At 41.7% G+C, this 14,862-nt stretch overlaps 1 protein-coding gene across 7 annotated transcripts in view; it reads right to left on the bottom strand.

The window, feature by feature from the left end:
* Positions 1 to 972: 972 nt before the first annotated feature.
* LOC110679171 overlaps positions 973 to 14,862 on the bottom strand; it is a 188,736-nt gene continuing 174,846 nt past the window's right edge. For 3 of the 7 annotated variants that reach the window (XM_021853265.1, XM_021853263.1, XM_021853264.1), the window contains exons 10-15: positions 5,811 to 8,334; positions 5,561 to 5,748; positions 5,185 to 5,495; positions 4,730 to 5,121; positions 4,509 to 4,677; positions 973 to 3,424 (exon numbers count right to left, since the gene is read on the bottom strand). In XM_021853265.1, the coding sequence (XP_021708957.1) occupies positions 2,288 to 3,424; positions 4,509 to 4,677; positions 4,730 to 5,121; positions 5,185 to 5,495; positions 5,561 to 5,748; positions 5,811 to 8,334 (4,721 nt within the window). In that variant the 3' untranslated portion in view covers positions 973 to 2,287. The remainder of the gene's footprint in view (positions 3,425 to 4,508; positions 4,678 to 4,729; positions 5,122 to 5,184; positions 5,496 to 5,560; positions 5,749 to 5,810; positions 8,335 to 14,862) is intronic. The other 4 variants (XM_021853268.1, XM_021853269.1, XM_021853267.1 and 1 more) reach the window with 4 other exon arrangements.

The raw sequence follows: 14,862 nt of genomic DNA, 5'->3' as shown, positions 1-14,862 counted from the left end.
GATGACCCTGGAGGGATCGGTTTTGCTTTTTACTGGTTATTGAGCAAAAATATTACTGCACAATCGACAAGCATTTCGCGAAATACTATTTATACTATAAATAAGCTATTGTTTTCTCTTTTGATTGCCGGCATTCAAAAGATTAATTTGAAAACGCTTAAACTACAAATATTTACGGTCTATCGCCAGCTTTCTAGGCGAATCCTGACAATATACCTTCCCCAACCTCCAACTCCGTAGCACTTATGAGGGTGTCGCTGAGTCGGTGGCCTCTCATTAAGTAAGTGCTACATCAACATTTCCTTCCCCTATCCCAAGTTATGGTAAAGATGGGCGTGGCCGGGAATAGCGATATTCATGCTTTTATTATTCTTGTTTATGATTTGAACAAGGTATACTCCCCTGCCTTGTTCTTGAAAGTAGTCAGGATGAGATTATTAAAAAGAAACATGAATGTTGCTAGTATCCAATCTACGAAGTATACCGTAACTACGCTAACGCTAACGCTAACGCTAACGGACGAAAACAACAAAGAAGCTTACAACGATGGCATCGAAGATGGGCCCAGAGCAGTCAAAAAAAAAAATAAAGCTAATGGAGTGTCATCATTTCGGAATTTTTACGTTAAAATAAAACAGGTTAATTATTTTTAATTGTTTTATATTTTATTCACTTAATGCTTAGATTTTGCATATCGTGTTAATATATACTTTTTTTAGAAAAAGAAGGAAATAATTACAAACTAAAAAGAGGCCTAACACAAATCGTTACATAATCATTAATCATTGATTCTCTCTGCCTTAAGACGATCTAATTTCTTTCTGGTCTACCTAACTAAATTTATATTTTCAGCAATCAATGAATTGTTAGTTGTTTCTCTTTCTTTTAAGTAGTAACTTAAAATTTCATCAGAACTATAATGAACTTGACAATAATATAATTACATGCATTTTTTATACTTTATAGAGAACGTAACATACCACTTTTTTCCTCCCGTTTTCTCTCGTTTTTTATCTTTTTTTTTTCTTGATGCAGTATGCGTTTTTTTTAATCTTTTGTTTGTTTGTGTATTTATATTGTACAGCGCGGTAATCTCAGCAGTTTGGACTTAATTGGAACATTAGCTTCACTTGCTTCTTATTTGCCTGCTCTGCACTGATCTTAAACCAATATTACTAAAAGTTTTACTCGCTATAGTGTATTTCCACTTTACAGTTTTGTTTTTCGCTAATATCCGGACTTCAAACTGTGTTTTCCGCCGCGACAGAATTGGGGAAAATTCGCTTGAAACAGAATTCTCTTGAACTGAGAGAAAAACAGAAAAACATAGAACATCGACAATGAGAACTCAAAACAGTTCTAGCATTGTTTTTTTTACTTGTTGGTTTGTTGCATTCTCTCCCGGATTGGTTGGCATAGACGAACTATTTTCTTATTTGTTTGTTTAATTATTTATTTATTTGTTTGTTGCTAGCTTTCCCAAACAAGCTCGGTACAATAAATCCGCCATTCCATGGTTTGTGTTTCGTGCGGTTAAGCTTTACTTTGCTGTCTGTCTCTATTAACATTTTAGCTTCTGACTTTTCCTATGCATGTTGCTTTAACACATTAAAACATTGTTTGCTCGAATCGCCACACATGCGAAGAACTTTCATTTTCGTCCGGTTCTTGTTCAGCGTTTCACCCGATTGGCAAACAGATTCAGATCTCGAATCTTGTAGGCCTCCCGTAACAAAGGAAATGCTTCTGTGTGAAATGTTCCTCTATATCTCTCTGTCTTGATCGATAATTCGTACGTGTTTCTCTAGCCGGGGACATCTTTTCAGAAGGGTTAAGCGCATTAAACTCTGTATCTCTGTAGTTGCGAGTTTGTGTCTGGATAAGATTATTTTTCTGCTTGATGGTTTTGATAGGAAGATAGACTGTTTCCTGTGTAATGGAGTAATCGATAATCTGTTTACCCTATCCTCTTCATTTCTTTCTCTGGGTTGTGTTGTTTATTAATAATTCTCGTTGTATATCTCTAGCTGTTTTGCCTTTATTCAGTGTGTAAGTGTTCTAGCATTTTTATGTATTATTTTGAATACATTTTTTACCTTTTTCATAGATAATTTTGTTCATTCATACTTTAGTATTATTATCATAATCTGTATTATAATTAATATTTATAATAAATTACAAGTTTGCATGAGATATAATTCATACTGAATGTGTGTATTCAACTTGTGTTGTTGTAGTTGTTCTATCATTTTCATTATGCAACGATACAAATGAATGCGATTGTGTTTTAATCTTCATCGCTGAGCGCTTCGTACTTGGCCGACAACAGAGGTTTTGGCTCAATGGGCGCATTGGATGAAGATTGTCTGTCGTCGTTCATGCCTCCTCCACCACTGTTGGATGGTGGATGGCCACTGCTTCCGCCAGCACCGCCCAGAGTCGGTACTATGAGGGTAGTCTTGGTCGGAGGTCCTGGAGGACCTAGATTGCCTACTACAGGACCTCCCGATACAGTTAGCGCACTGTATGGATAGTACGTGGGCGGAGCAAATGTAGTGGCAGGTGGCGGACCGGATTGGCTTCCTAGGTAGGGTGATGAATGGAGGGAATTATGCATTCCTCCCTGAGGTTGCGAATGAGGAGGCATCTGCTGAGATGATGATGGAGGTCGATGAGGGTTACCACCGGAAGCAGGCCTACCAGTTTCATCGTCGATCAACATATCACCCGGAGTTGTACTGCGATCGTGATCCTTGTTGTGGTGACTTTGGGGTGGAGGTCCATGGCCATGCTGGGCAGGCGAAGGATTCCGTGGCGACTGGTGGTCTCTTCCATCATCAGCTCTTTTGTCGTCCTCTGTTCGCATTGCTTCCACTATTCGGCTCTTGACGTAGCAGTCTAAGGCAAAGTCTCGGGAACGTGTTAACGGTGCAGCGGGATGAAAGAATTGAGTATCAGGCGAAACGGACTCGTGGAACTTGTTTCGTGGTCCTGGAGATTGTGCCATTCGAATGATGTGACGATCATCCGGAGTGGATCTACCGGGGCCTTTGTTTCCCGGTTGAACGTATTGGTGCCCCGGTGGACCTTGCGATTGTTGTACTTGCAATTGCACTTGTTGCTGCGAAGGTGACTGCGGTGGCTGGCCATGGGGAGATTGATCTTCTTTACTCGGTGGCATCCGTCGGTATTTCCAGGCTTCCGATGCAGGTATCATGGATGGATCCATCATCATTGGACGCATTGGCAGGTACGGGTTCGGAGCCGGGGTATAGTCCTTGGTGATGATGGTTTCGGTCAACTCGCCGAGGGTAATGTTTTTCCGGGTCGGTTCCGAGTCGACGTCGATGTTTATCACGTTTGGCGAATGAGATTTCCCGTTGTTTTCACTGATTGGCGATGGGCGATGGTCACGAGATGGGTACTGCAATTGAAATAGAAACAGTAATTATAGGAGAGTTTTATTGGAAGTTGTATGGATAAATTATACAGTTTTCTCCAGGATTCTCATCCGAAATAAATTAAGCCATTTTCCCCAAGGTTTCCTTAGATATTACTCCAAATATTTCTACGGGTACTCATTCAATGATCTTCCTACAAATTCAGCATTTCATCAGTATTTTTTTTTTTTTTTGAGGAAATTTTTTACATATTACTGCAGGGATTCTTCTAGCGCTTTGTTTTAAGGATTTCTTTAGGCTTTCCAACAATGATTTTTTCAGAAATTTATCGAAAAAATCTTGGGTATTTTCAGGAATTCTTCCTGGGATTTCTCCATAAATCCACGCAAAGCATATTTTCAAAAAATACAAATTCCTTCAATATTTTCGTTCAGAATTTTTTCGAGTTTTCAACCAGTACCTAATTAATTTAAGGATATTTCCAGAAATTACTGTAGAGATACCTTCAAGAGATTGTTCAGGAATTTATCCGGAGATTCTTCCAGAAATACATATATAGAGAGAACTTTATGGAGATTTTTTTCAAGAATTCTCATTACAATTTCTCTATAAATTCATTCAATGTATATTCTACATATTTCCTTCAAAATTGTTGTTTAGGATTTCTTTGAGATTTCAATCAATAATTTCTCTAAGGATGAAACCAAAAATTAGGCTCGAGATTCAATGCAAAGAAATCCTAAAGTTATCTCTGGTGAACAGCGCCTGTTCGATTTTGGCCACACGTCAAAAAAATATCACGTTGCATAAATCTAACCGAGTCAAAATCGAACAGTTGTTTTTATTGAAGCTCTCATCACCGTAATAATGACCACTCCTTTGGTACTCAAACAGCTGGAATGTCCGGGCACGTTATCCACTTCATCAACAACTTTTATCCAATCGCACTTTCTGTGTACTGATTGGTGACAACACATCCAAGCTTTTCGCCGAAGAGACCGGCGTACCCCAAGGATCCGTAATCGCTAAATATTGTTTACCCAATTCTTCAGGAGGGATCTCTGCTTCACAATTATCCGACATAATCCCCACATTTGCAATACTCACATAGGAAGCACGATGCAGGTCACGGCTGGGCGGCAGCGGTGGTTCCGACGCGGTCTGATTGATCTGATGGGTAATTATCGCATCAATCAGATTGGCTGCCGTCAGCGGGCCCTCCGAAGATGGTCGCATTCCCATTCCTGGTTCCATGGGCCTGTAACGAAATGGCAAACTGATAAATGTTACAAAGCTACTAATTCCGGCTAGAGCACCCTTAAACTCACCTTTCCATCCGTTCGTTGATCATTTCGTAGTGCTTCCTGCGGCGTTCCTCTTCCTCCTGATGAGCTAACCGTTCCCGGTCACGTTCGCGCTGTTGTCTGTCACGTTGCTCACGCTCGCGTTGTTCACGCTGTTCTCGTTCTCGCTGCTCGCGCTCACGTTCCCTTTCGCGTTGTTCACGCTCACGTTGTTCACGTTCCAACTGCCGTTCCCGCTCCCTCTCGACCATGATCGCTCGTTCGCGTTCGGCTTGGATGTTTCGTTCCCGCTCTATGCGTTCTCGATAGTTTACGATTTCACGATCTCGCTCCATCTGCTGTTCCCGATAGGCTGCTACCGACGGGTGTTGCATCGATGGGTGCATCTGAGGCTGCTGCCGACGTTGTAGGTCCATCTAAGGATTTAGAAAGAAAAGTGTTAGAAGCGCTTAGGTTCCAATTGGGCACAGCAAACTTACTTGTTGCTGTCTCTGTAAATGCTGCTGCTGCTGCTGAACTGCTGCAGCGTGTTGTTGTTGGGCTGCAACCGCTGCTGCATGTTGTTGTTGCGCAGCTGCAGCGGCCGCTGCTTGATGTTGTTGCTGCTGCTGTTGTTGCTGATGATGAATCTGAATCATTGTCGGATGATATCGGATGTCATGATGCGTCGGCGGTGGAGGAGCAGGTTGCTGCTGCTCAGCGATCGATGGTCGTTTGTCGTCCTTGTGTGGAACCGTCATTGGCTGTTGCTGTACGGCCAAGTCAACCAGCGAAGCAAAAGCGTCATGTCCTGTGGAGATAAAAAACGATAGTTAATCGAGTGAACTATTCAAATGACGACAGCACAATGCAAACCTTGCATGTAGTGATGCGATGGCGGGACAAGATGCAATCGATTCGGTGCTGGGCTTGGCGGTTTGGAACCAGCACCACTGTTAGCGTTGCCACCTCCCACAACCGTATTGTGCCTCTGGATAACGCCTTGCCTTTGGGGCGGTGGCGGAGTCCGATGTGGGCTAGGAGTGCTGAAAACAGGAGAAACCCTTCGAATAATGATTATTAGTTTAAACGCTCTTACATTCCTAGAACCTATTGTTTCCTTTACCTGTTGACGTGATCGGCGGACGACGCTCGGTTCAGATACTCTGGCCTGGCATTGCGGTCCCGTTCGGCGTACAGTAAAGCAGCCGAAGAGTTCACCATGTTGGGAGCGCTCCGCGGTGATGGAGATTCTTTTTCAGGGCGGCCAGCAGATCCGACCGAATTGCGACCTTGAGATTGGCCGTGCATTTGCTGCGATGTTATATAGTCGTTCATGATGATCTGACGTGAACTGAGCTGCTGCGGCTCCATGGTAAATGCGGGAGCATTTCTGCCGTACGCAAACTGCGGTGCCTGAGGACTGCCTTGAGGTGGTGGTTGAGATATTTGTGCCGGACTTTGTCGGTCTCTGTACAGCTTGAACTCGTAAACGGGTCGTTTGTCCGGCAGACTGTGCGAGGATACATGAACCGGTGTACCTTGGGTGATGGATCCCAGCTTATCGTTCGACGAGGGGGGAGTCTGCCTAAGCACATTGTCGTAGCGGGGACTAAGCGTAGTTTGGCCTTGGACTATAATTTGTTGGCCGCCAGCGTTTACTGGAGTTCCGTGAGTGATCGATCCCTTGGGACCGATCGACTGCGACGGTGGTTGCTGCATGGCCGATTGCACTTGATGTGTCATTTTGGGGCTCAACTTGGGAGCATTCTGCTTCTTTGTTGGAGGTGGCGTTAATGAGCTTGTTTGTGGCATCATGATATTATAGGAACAAACACCAGGAGGTGTGGCTGTCACATAGCCAGCAGGTGGTTTTAATGAGCCATGAAAGACATAAGGCCCTGGCGTTGGAATGTTCTGAGGTTGTTGCTGCTGGCTTGGTGGTTGAAAGTTCTCCGTACGATACACAGTGATTGTGCTTCCGCCACTCGTCGAATGTGGCGGAATTTGAACTGGTTGAGAGGGTACACTGGGCAACTTGCTGTTGTGCGCTGGTGGAGGAAAGTTATCTCTCTGTGGCTTTTTGATGCTGAGATCAAGCGACTCATACTGCAAACGATATGCCGAATTGTTCTCATGGGCACTCGAGCTGGTCGATTGTTGCGTTGGTTGCTGGGAGAGCTGACCACCAGGTTGAGCCTGTGGTTGCGAAGTTGGCTGTTGCTGCAAGGGAGGTGGAATTTGCTGCGTAGAGGCTAACGATTGTGAAGCTTGCTGCTGCTGCTGTTGATGTTGTTGTTGTTGTTGCTGCTGCTGCTGCTGCTGTTGTTGGGGAACAGGAGTAATGGTTGCCTGTATTTGGGAACCGATCGGGTGAGGATGATGACTCATTATCTGTGGTGGCTGACCGTGAGGATGGGAATTCACTACGGAAAGTGTCGCCATCTCTCCGGCGGAAGATCGATTAGGTAAGCCTTTCGACAAGTCTCGGTATTCTCGTGATGGGAAGTTCATTGACTTCGCTGCCCCGGGCATCATACTATTAGACTTTAGAGATCGTTCTATCACATTCAGCATCACGTCTCGTACGTTTTGAGGTGAGCTAACGTCATTTCCACGGGGTCCGTTCTGTAAGGGGGGATGGTGTACAGAAATGATGGGGTTCGCTCCACCATGCGGAGGATAAAGAACTTTTGGACTCTGTCGATTGGCCGGCGAGGTTTCGTTTTCCTCATCAGCCGTTTCGGTTGCCGAGCTATCATACTCTTCCGTGAGCTTCTGCTTCCTAGGTGGCTGACCGGGTGGTAGCAATCGATCATCTTCGAAATTCTTTGTCAAAGGTGGTGGTGCTAGAGTTTCCGGAACAGTGATAATCTCCTCTTTCGTAACATTCAGTGGTACGGAGTTGTTCGGGCTTTCAGCAGACGCCGTTGTGTCACTGCTTCCGTCCCGTTCATCGGAAGAAGATGCGCTCATATCTGACTCATCACCATCGGTCATTGCAGGTCGCCGGTCTTCACCAGGGTGTTGTTTATAGTACTCTGTCACCGCCAAATCAAAGCCATACTTTTTCTTGTAATGAAAGTAAAAGCTCTTTAGCGCGACCGGTGTCTTGTTCAGGGTTTCTGCTAGCTGATTCCATTTCGGTCCAACCTCTTGTAGCAGCTTCTTCAGTCGTGTTACCTCTTCTTCGGTAAGATTAGTTCCTAGAAGATGCGGACCCATTTTGCGGCGAATACGCGTCAGACAGGCAGAACAACATTTCGTCACGTTGGGTGGAATTTGTAACTCTTGAACGATCGGATCGCGAATCTCCGGCGAGAGCTCAAAGAGACGCGGTGGAAGATTTCGGAATCGTTTCACTCTATCTTTCGGATTTGGACAGGTCGGCAAGGGACAGTGCGTGTATCTAGAATGGACGGATTGATCGTTCAATATTAAACCCTGTGCAAACGCGGAGGGAGAGTAATATTGCGAGTCGTACCTAGATTTCACCGACTTGCATTGGCACGTATTGCAAACACGTGCTCCCGGCGGTATCGCCTCTTCCGGAATGCCGTACTGCACCCCCCGGCCACGTTCCAGTGGGCGTGTACGAGGACACATCTCGGCCTTGCATACGAAACAGGAGTGCAGTGCGCCACCCTTGTCTGGAAGGAATGAAAGGAGATAAAAAGAGGCTGATTAATAATTAATTCTTGCTCGAATAAACAACTCAGTCAAATAAAAACCGCATAAAAGGTTCACACTCGGATCGGTTTGAAAACAATTCCAGTGATACGGCATTTTAAATTATTAAAGATTTTCTAACGATTACTTTTCCGATGAAAACCTAGTATTAATTAACCTAATTAAAAACGCTTACGTTGATTTTTGATAATTGTATCATATTAACATACGCAATCAGAACATTGTTTAATGGAGAACAGGAACGTTTTAAAGAAAGTATAATATTCTAATTGTGATAAATAACTATTATAACAAATGTCCGTTATGTTGTTCATAAATCATCATAATCTAATAGCTACTAGGATCGTACCGGTAAACGAACCTAATGTCTTTTAGCGCCTGAATCCTAAAAACAAATAAGCTACCGTGGAAACTATCATTTAACGGTACTTAGCCACAGGTCATGGCTATGATATCAGATTCAATATATGCTACAGAAGAGGACATCTTCTGAAGATTAATACCAACATACGCGGCCGTTTTTCAGATCGGAAAAGCTGATACAAGTCAGATCACGCAACCAAGGAAACATAGCAACGCAATAGTAGAGTTGTAAACCCTACGTCTAAGTCAACGAAAAAGCACCATTACGATTCTTTTACATGACGCAAAGAACGAACATAAAAGCACAGATAAACAGACGTAACACTTAGAACACATCTCGATCCAAATCATAGTCACGAGGAACATGTACGCTAGAGTGATGCAAATTTCGAAATTTTTGCTCCCCTATGCTTAAACGATTTAAATTATGGTAAAAAGCATCCTCCTAAAATTTGAAATGATTTGGAAGAAATTTGACTGTGCACACGCCATTTAAAGTTTACATGGAGATTACTATGGAAAACGCCAACCTTTTGTGTTCAGCCCTCTATCTCTTCGTCATAATATTTTATGGAAAAGTGAAAACACTCTTCTCATGCGAAATTCTTTCAGCTACAACTTTGCCGAAGACCACATTTTGATTGGGCGTCAGGAAAAATTGTTATTCATCATCATAAAGTGGGTTTGCATTTTACATGCTTCACTAACTCTTCGGCAGGCAACAGTGGTGCTCCTGGCGGGAAGAATAGATCAAAGTAATCCAGGCTACTATGTTCTACAGCAAAAAAGCAGTGTTGCTCTGAAAGTAATTGAATGATCATCTCAGCATAGTTTAGACTTTGGAATCAAGAATAACAAATTATCCTTACGTCCCAACAAAATGTGGTCTGCGGCAAAGTTGTAGTGGGAAGATTTTACATGAGAAGAGTGTGTTCGCTTTTTCATATATTATTATGACGAGCAGATAGAGGACTGAACACAAAAGGTTTGGCTTTTCCATAGTAATTTCCATATAAACTTCAAATGGCGTGTGCACAACCAAATCTCTTCCAAATCACTACATATTTTGGGAGAATGATTTTCATCATGATTGACATCGTTTAAGCATAGGGGAGCAAAAACTTCAAAATTTGCAGCAGTCTAATGTACGCCCAATGCTAAAATTAGTGTATTTGGCCGACGGGCCAACAGATGGCGGTAGTGTGTAAACGTCAAACGCGAACAAAAACGATGCGAGCGCTGCGGGTGGCGGATTGGCCACCTACCATATTTTTAATCGATCGTTTAAAAGGTGGTCGATGGACAATGATGAGAGTGTGACGTCTGTTTGTCTGTGATAAAAGCATCCGAATTATCACGAGAGTACTTCAAGGTTCAATCCCGAGACCGGTGGGATGCCATATACGACGACATACTGAGCCTGTCCCTTTTGACAAGTGTCAAGATTGTAGGGTCACTGAACACTAGTGGGGCAAATCCATAGACTGATGGGAGGTGTTGGTGGTCAACGACCACAAGTTTGAGCAAAGAGCGGTTATTTCGGCAGGTTATCGCACCATAGAGTCCAAGCGATACTTTTGACATCTCTACATATTTTGAGGAAATCATGTTCTGCAAATGCCACGTGCTTATGCTCAGAATATCAGGTGGCATTTATCTACTGCATATTCATATTTTCAACATCTTCATAAGTCCAACCTTTGCCTCATATATAAACTAGTCAATTGTTCCGGCAGATGTTCTTCTGTTCTGTTGTAGGTGAGAGTGTAGTTGGCTGGCTGGCAAGATTTAAACAGCGTAAAAGGCAAACAGAGTTAATTTAGACTGAAATCAGAAATCAAACAGAACCCAACCAACCGGTAAAATTCACAAGCAGAATCGCTGTTGGAGATGGTAGTGGCATCATCACGGTACAACTTTCGTCAGCTTGTTCCTCACAAACGACGACACCGTCGACGACTTTCGCAGCAGATGAGCGAAATATATGTGATTGGAAACGAGTGAGGGCCCCAACCCAACCCTCACCCGCGAGTGGGCCCGCGATTTGTTTAATCAAAAATGAAAATGTAACCAATCGGAATGTCGAATCGAACACGGCGAATCAAATTACCGACACAACGTCACATTCATTTAATAATCGTAATTTATTGACTTTGGATACACCGTTTCGCTGTCGCTGCGAGGTGATGTCTTCTTCGTTCGCAGGGATGCTGGCTGGAGTGATAAAACCGCATGTCTTCAGCTTCAGCTGATAGTACCTTCCCACCGCGCACCATTACCGTTTTAAACAGCCAGAGGAAAAAAGTGGTGTAGGTAGGAAGCAGTGCGCATCAAACATCGTCAGTTTGCGCGCGCGTGCTAATTAAATTGAATTAATTAAATTAGCAGCGAAAGTTGCTGCTAAATTAAACTTCTGTGCCAGCATTCAAATTTCTGATTAAATATCATAATTTGGCTGGCTGTTTTGTTTGCCTTCGAGTTTTCCTCACGGTTAGGCAGAAGCAGCAGTGTGATGGGTGGTTGTGGCGACTTCTTCTATCGCTGCTGTTGAATTGGTTTCGTATTGTTTCCGGCTAGAAGAGAGAAGTTTTCCTTCGACTCGCAAAAGCTTATGATTGTTGGTGGGCTTATGATTGTAGCCTTCGTGGTCAGAAAGTTGCTAATTGGAAGGCGGGGATTGCAATCAACACTATTTAAAGATGCTGACATAGCATTTTGCTTTTTGTGGTTTACAATAGTTTAATATTTATGGACAGGTAGCTGTGCTCTGTTTGTTAGACGAGTTGGATAAGTAATAATATTATAATTATTATTTAATTATTTTAGAGTGTACCAATGTACAGTAAACCTCAATTAATTATTGTTCCATTGTTCGATATCACGCTAGAAATCAAGTTGTATGGTTATCAGGAGTTGAATTCTGAGAAAATTGAGAGTGTCTCTCGCTTATCGCTCTCTGTAACAATCATAATCCGCTACACATCATGAGAGTCTGTTTATCGTCTACTCGTCTTCTGCGACAGCTATAATTATATCGGGCTAACAGTGTATGACAAAATTTATCTAAACAAGCTCCAAACCTACACGGAGAAAACGGAAAACCCATGTTTGAGTATTTTTTTAACTTACTTTTGAGCTATTTTTCTCTCCCTATTTCATTCGCTCCTTCTATTGTTGTCAGAGAGCGAAGAGCAGAACAACCCAAAACCGGACCTTTGTGCGTTACGTCAAATTTGAGTAAGTGACATAGTACTGGTAGTTGAGTTATTTGATCTGCCGGTTGGGTGAAAATAACGTAGCCAGTAGGTATTTTTTTTCGCATGGCTGCAAATGAAAACAACTTTTACCCCCTCAACTCAAAATTAGGTTAACGCACGAACCCCCGGAATTTAGTGGAATGAACTCACTTTTGAGTACCGTAAAGTGCCCTAATTCAGGTGAAGACAAATCGAAGCCAAACCTCAAATTTTTAAGAGCACGGATCTGGAGAACCAATGCATCCGTTTAAGCTGAAAACTTAATCGATTGGTCACTCGCTGGTGGTGACCAATCGATTAAGTTTTCAGCTCAAACGGGTGTTCGGTTCTCCATATTCGTGCTCTTGAAAATTTGAGGTTTGGCTTCGTTTCATCTTCACCTTCAGCGCATTGCCTAATTCCGCGCATTTCATACAAAACGATTTATATATGGAAATACACATCAACATTGCAACAACTTTCAATGCCATTTGATGCTACTACTATTTAGAATAAGTTCGAATCATCAGTAAAAGCAAATAAGGCATTTTTTCGCGGCGTAAAAAAATAATCAGTGGAGGTCCGTCGAAGTTGACGCCATTTTTCTAATTTCCTTAGCGTCCGTGCTAAGACTGTAGGACAAAAACAAAAGCGATTTTTTTATTGAACATGTTTTATTTTTTATGCAATTTTCTATGGAACTACTTGCTACAGATATGTTTCATGATGCTTCTATGAAATCTTATCAAATATTGGCATAATTATTGAGTCTCATCCCAAAAAGTAATGCGCGGAATTAGATCACGTTTATTTTTTAAAATGCCCTAATTCCGCGCACTGTTCTTCGCTGAACAATAAACAAGTTAAACATGCTATATTCGTCTTCACATCTAACTATTTCAATGAAAAGTGTCTTCATGCATAAATACGTTTCACGGGCAAGCAGAATCTCGGGAAAGCTCACTTACAGGGAAACTAAAAGCGACCGTCCAGACAAAGACACATTAAAGACCTCCATGTCCCTTGCAGTTACCCTGAATTTTATGGCTCATAAGGTAATCTAGAATGCCGTGAAAAGTGTACTGCGATCTGTCAAATGCAGTACTACCAAATGCAGTACTAGAAGTGGTACCCAATCTGAGCCCGAGTGTGACGGACCTGGTCCAGAAACCACGTGGTCACTCATGGTGAGAGGAAAAGTTTATCCAAAGACCGAAGCCCATAAAAATTTTAAAATTGTTGTCTGAACAATATACCACAAGAGGAGAGAATCTATACATCTGTGCACACAAAATTTACTTAACATTGTGAACCACAAATAACAAAAAGTATGATATACGGGGAAGAGAGATTGCAAATGGCCATATTTTGTGAGACGTAATTTATGGATAAACTTTATGGATCTTCTGAGGTTTCTAGTTTGCTTAACAGATTTAAGTTTCAGGTACCCGTGACTTTAGCGAATACAATTGATTGATTTTTTTAAGACATATCGATTCCAAGCAATAATGCGAACTGGTTCTTGTGTTGTATCAACAATACAGAATACAAATACCTATAGGGGTAGTCGGGGCGGTTTCGCCAATGGATTGGAATGAGCACCTTTTGAAAACTGCATACATTTTTGAAATTTCAACTGAAGTAAAATGCAACTCCAAAGCTGGTAAGGAAATTAAGCAATATGTATGTTATAAGTCAGTTTTCTAAAGTAATAGCAAAACGAATAAATTATACTCGAAATACCATCAACGTATTTACCAGTATCCGCTCATGTTCCAGTAGTCCGCTCACGAGTTCAAAAAGTAAGGTAATTTGAGTAAATACACAAAAAATGCCCACAGTATGATTCTATTTGTCGATTTCAATTGTATAGCGGCTAAAGTTTTCAAATTTACATTGTGAAACTTATCATTTTTCAGTGTGAGCGGGCTACTGGACATGAGCGGAAACTGGTGCACTGACGGTAGAATGTTGATGATTGATTGTTACAATGTTCTTTAAAATTTAATCTTTTTGCAAAGAGTGGTTTTAAACACTAATTTCTTTCCAGTTGAGTGAACAAAATAATTAAATTACATGATTCTATGAGATAATTTCACAATCTAAAATAGGGTGCTCATATCATCCCATCGATAAAAAATCGACACGAAAAATCACAAATTTTGAAAAATCATTCATTCATTCGTGAACTTTATAGGACAACGGAAATCGTGCGGATCTAAAAATTGTTGGAAATAGTACAAAGAACTGATAATTCTATAATATTTTCTGCACTTCTATCGAATTTCCTTAAGGTCTCCAAACTGCCCCACATTCCCCTATACGAAATTCACAAGTATCAATGCCACGTTAATGAAAAGACCATAACAAATGTTTATCTTTGTTTCATGTGATGGTCATAAAAATATAAGAAATAAAACTAAACCGCTCATACAAAAAATTACTTTCTTGCATACAAAAAGTATTATGGAGGGTGGAGGGGTTGTAAATTTTCTATTTCAGCGTTACGTAATGAATGAATTCTGCCTTACATTGAAATTAATGTTAATTTGATTGTTTCGCGAGTGCGCGGAATTAGGCGTTCTTCTGCGCGGAATATGGAAAAGCGTTTCAAAAGTGCGCGGAATTAGGTAATTTCTACAAGTGAACTATTTCAAAAAAATCTCAATTTTAAATTATGGATACAGTCTAGTTTATATTTTTCCCATAATCTAAAATGGATTTGCTAGCGATCCACTCATAAAGCTTTTTTATTGATGCAATACTTTTTTTTAGTTAACAATTTGAATCGTTTTATTCCTTAACTGCGCTGAATTACGGCACTTTACGGTACTTCATTTTCTCCGTGTAGGGGCACTATTGCTATCAGATGGTCGGGGATTGTTTATC

Source organism: Aedes aegypti, chromosome 3 (assembly GCF_002204515.2).
Source record: "Aedes aegypti strain LVP_AGWG chromosome 3, AaegL5.0 Primary Assembly, whole genome shotgun sequence".
NCBI classification, from domain to species: Eukaryota; Metazoa; Arthropoda; class Insecta; order Diptera; family Culicidae; genus Aedes; species Aedes aegypti.
The sequence above is the reverse complement of the archived record's forward strand: the minus strand, read 5'-3'. Positions and strand labels throughout refer to the sequence as shown.